The following is a 4127-nucleotide window of genomic DNA, read 5'->3' as shown; positions in this document are numbered from 1 at the left end:
TCAAGGTTCCGCCAGTAGGTATTCAGGCCATCAGGATTAGTCTTCAGGTCAGCAGTTCACCGTTCCGAGGGATTATTTCGAGTGCAGGGATCTTGGCCACATGAAGAGGTTTTGTTCCAGACTTTGGGGCAAGGCCGAGTAGCAGGACTATCAAACCTTGCTTGCCACACCAACTACCACACCGTTAGACTCGGCTTGCCAAAGGAGGAGGGCAGGCGGCCAGGGATTGTCCTAGAGGTGGAGGCCAGTCAGGTGGCGCTCCAGCTAGATTCTATGCTATCCCTGCCAGGCCAGAGGCAACCGCCTCTGATGCAGTGATCACATGTACTATTTCTATTGCTGGAGGGATGCCTCAGTATTATTTGATCTAGGCTCTACTTACTCCTATATTTCTTCTCTATTTTCTCCTTATTTGGATGTGTCCCGTGAGTCCTTGGGCGTTTCTGTATATGTGTCCATTCCACTGGGTGATTCTGTTGTTGTGGATTGCGTCTACCGGTCTTGTGGTGTAACTTTCTGTGGATGTGAGACCCGAACGGATCTTCTATTGCTCGATATTGTTGATTTTGAGGTTATCTTGGGCATGGACTGGTTGTCCTCGTACCATGCCATTCTTGATTCCCATGCCAATACTGTTACCTTGGTGATGTCTGAGATGCCCAGATTAGAGTGGAGGGGTTTATCTGTCGGTACTTCCAGTCGGGTTGTTTCTTTCTTGAAGGCTCGACATATGGTCGAGAAGGGTCATTTGTCCTACTTAGCCTTTGTTCGGGATACTATTGCAGAGATTCCCTCTTTAGATTCAGTGCCGATGGTACGAGAGTTTTCTGACGTATTTTCTGCTGATCTACTAGGTATGTCACCAGATCGGGATATTGATTTCTGCATTGATTTGGTGCCGGGCACCCAGCCTATTTCTACTTTGCCTTATCGTATGGCTCCCAAGGATCTTAGAGAGCTAAAGGAGCAGCTTCAGGAGTTGCTTGAGAAGGGGTTCATTAGACCTAGTGTGTCGCCTTAGGGCCCACCGATGTTGTTTGTGAAGAAGAAGGATGGGAGTATACAGATGTGCATTGATTACCGCCAGTTGAACAAAGACACCATGAATAACAAGTACCCGTTGCCGCACATTGATGATTTGTTTGACCAGTTGCAGGGTGCCAGGGTGTTCTCTAAGATCGACTTGAGATCTGGGTATCATCAGCTGAAGATTCGTGCATCGGATATTCCGAAGACGACTTTCTAGAGTAGATATGGCCATGAGTTTTTGGTGATGTTCTTCCACTTGACTAATGCCCCGACGACGTTTATGGATTTAATAAACCGAGTTTTCAGGCCGTAACTTGATTCATTTTCCATTGTATTCATTGACGACATATTGATATACTCACTTAGTATGGAGGATCACGGGCAGCATTTGAGATTAGTGCTTCATACCTTGCGGGAATAGAATCTTTATGCTATGTTCTCCAAGTGTGAGTTCTGATTGGATTCCTTTGATTTCTTGGGGTATGTTGAATGAAGAGAGCATTAAGGTGGATCCCAGGAAGATTGAGGCAGTCCAGGGTTGGCCTTGTCCTACCACGACGATCGAGATCAAGAGTTTCTTGGGGTTAGTTAGGTATTATCATCGGTTCATGGAGGGTTTATCATCTATTGTAGCGCCCTTGGCTAGATTGACCAAGAAGGGTGCTATGTTCAGATGGTCCGATGATTGCGAGGCGATCTTTCAGAAGCTCAAGTCGGCCTTGACTACATCATCGATTTTAGTGTTGCCTTCCGGTTTAGGGATGTATACTGTGTATTGTGACGCTTCACGCGTTGGCCTGGGTTATGTATTGATGCAGGAGGGGTGAGTTATTGCATATGCTTCATGTTAGATGAAGCACGACGAGAAGAACTACCCCGTGCATGATTTGGAGTTGGCCGCGATATTTCATGCTCTTAAAATTTGGAGGCATTATCTCTATGGGGTGTCCTGTGAGGTTTACACCGATCATCGCAACCTGCAGCATTTGTTCAACCAGAGGGATCTCAATTTGAGGCAGCGCATGTGTCTTGAGTTACTATAGGACTATGATATTACCATCCTCTATCATCCGGGCAAAGCAAATGTAGTTGCAGATGCCTTAAGCAGAAAGGCTGAGAGTATGGGTAGTTTGGCAATTTATTTCAGCAGAGGAGAGGCCACTGGCTTTGTACATTTAGTCCTTAGCTAACAGACTTGTGAGGTTACATTTAGTGCGTAGTGGATCAGTCTTCATAACTTGAGTGGATCAAGGCTCGTAAGTATGATGATCCACATTATTGGTTCTCAGAGAGACGGCACTACAATGTGGTGCCAAAGAGGTTACTATCGGAGAGGATGGTGTTCTACGGCTCCAGGGTCGCCTATGTGTTCCTAATATTGATGGCTTGAGGGAGAAAATTCTAGAGGAGGCACACAGTTCTCGGTATTTTATTCATCCAGGGGCTACAAAGATGTATCGTAACCTGAGGCAGCATTATTGGTGGCGGCGAATAAAGAAGTACATAGTCGAGTATGTGGCAAGATGTCTAAACTGCCAGCAGGTTAAGTATAAGCACCAGAGGCTAGGTGGCCTACTTCAGCAGATGGTTATACCAGAATGGAAGTGGGAGCACATCACTATGGACTTCGTTGTTGGGTTGCCGCGGACGTTGAGGAAGTTTGATGCCGTTTGGGTCATTGTTGACAGGTTGATCAAGTTGGCACATTTTATTCCGGTGGTGACTACTTACTCTTCAGAGAGGTTGGCCCAGATTTACATTCAGGAGATTGTTCGGTTGCACGGCGTGCCTCTTTCCATCATATCAGATAGGGGCCCTCAGTTTACTTTGTGTTTTTGGAGGGCAATATAGAGTGAGTTGGGTACCCGAGTAGAGCTCAACACAACTTTTCATCCGCAGACCGATGGGTAGTCAGAGCGGACAATTCAGATTCTGGAGGATATGCTCAGAGCATGTGTCATTGACTTCGTAGTTCAGTGGGATAGATTCTTGCCCTTGGTCGAGTTTTCTTACAATGACATTTATCAGTCTAGCATCGAGATGGATCCATTTGAGGCTTTATATGGTCGATGATATCGTTCGCCCATCGGATGGTTTGAGCCCGGTGAGGCTAAGTTATACGGTACTGATTTAGTGAAGGATGCCTTGGAAAAGGTAAAGTTGATTCAGGAGCGACTTCGCACAACACAATCCAGATAGAAGAGTTACACGGATCAGAAGGCACGTGATTTATCATTTATGGTGGGTGAGAAGGTTCTCTTGAAAGTTTCGCCGATGAAGGGAATCATGAGGTTTGGGAGAAGGGCAAGTTGAGCCCATGGTTTATTTTCCTATTTGAGCTGTTGAGGCAAGTTGGGGAGGTTTCTTATGAGCTTGATTTGCCTCCCACTCTATTGGGAGTTCATCCAATCTTCCATGTGTCTATGCTACGAAGGAATCATACCGACAGGTCGCACATGCTAGATTACAACACGGTTCAACTAGATAAGAGTTTGGGTTATGAAGAGGAGCCAATTGCCATTGTTGGCAGGCAGGTTTGCCAGTTGAGGTCCAAGAAGATTGCTGCTGTGAAGGTCCAATGGAGGGATCAACCAATCGAGGAAGCGGCTTGGGAGGCCGAGGAGGACATGAGGAGCATATATCCGCACATTTTCAGCACTCTAGAGACCCGTTCAAGGATGAACGTTTGTTTAAGAGGTGGAGAATGTAATAACTTGACCTGTCATTTTACTTTCTAGATCCTCGTTCCCCTAATTAAGACTCCCCATATGTTCTTTTACTCTTTTATGACCTGTGGGGATGGTTGGTTTAGGTTTGGAAGGGTTCGGGTTGAAATCGGAACACTTAGTTCCTTAATAGTAGCCTATAATGGTTAAGTTTAACTTGAGTCAACATTTTGAGTAAACGACCTCGGAACCGGGATTTGGCGATCCCAATAGGTTCGTATGATGATTTTGGACTTGGGCGTGTGTTCGGATCGGGTTTCGGATGACCCAAAAGCGTTTCGGATGACCCGAAAGCGTTTCGGCGCTTAATATTGAAAGTTGGCGCATTGAAGTGTTTCCAGTTCTTTAATTTTGGTTTGGGGTAGTCTTTAG

General features: G+C 45.9%; 1 protein-coding gene across 1 annotated transcript; it reads left to right on the top strand.

Annotated features, from left to right (window-relative positions):
* The first annotated feature begins 322 nt into the window (after positions 1–322).
* On the top strand, positions 323–1021 carry LOC138892415 (uncharacterized). The gene has a single exon (XM_070176129.1). It carries the CDS (start codon positions 323–325, stop codon positions 1019–1021), a length of 699 nt encoding a protein of 232 aa, XP_070032230.1.
* Positions 1022–4127: the final 3106 nt, after the last annotated feature.

The sequence above is a fragment of the Nicotiana tomentosiformis genome, chromosome 5 (genome assembly GCF_000390325.3).
Source record: "Nicotiana tomentosiformis chromosome 5, ASM39032v3, whole genome shotgun sequence".
In the NCBI taxonomy this organism is placed as follows: domain Eukaryota; kingdom Viridiplantae; phylum Streptophyta; class Magnoliopsida; order Solanales; family Solanaceae; genus Nicotiana; species Nicotiana tomentosiformis.
The sequence above is the reverse complement of the archived record's forward strand: the minus strand, read 5'-3'. Positions and strand labels throughout refer to the sequence as shown.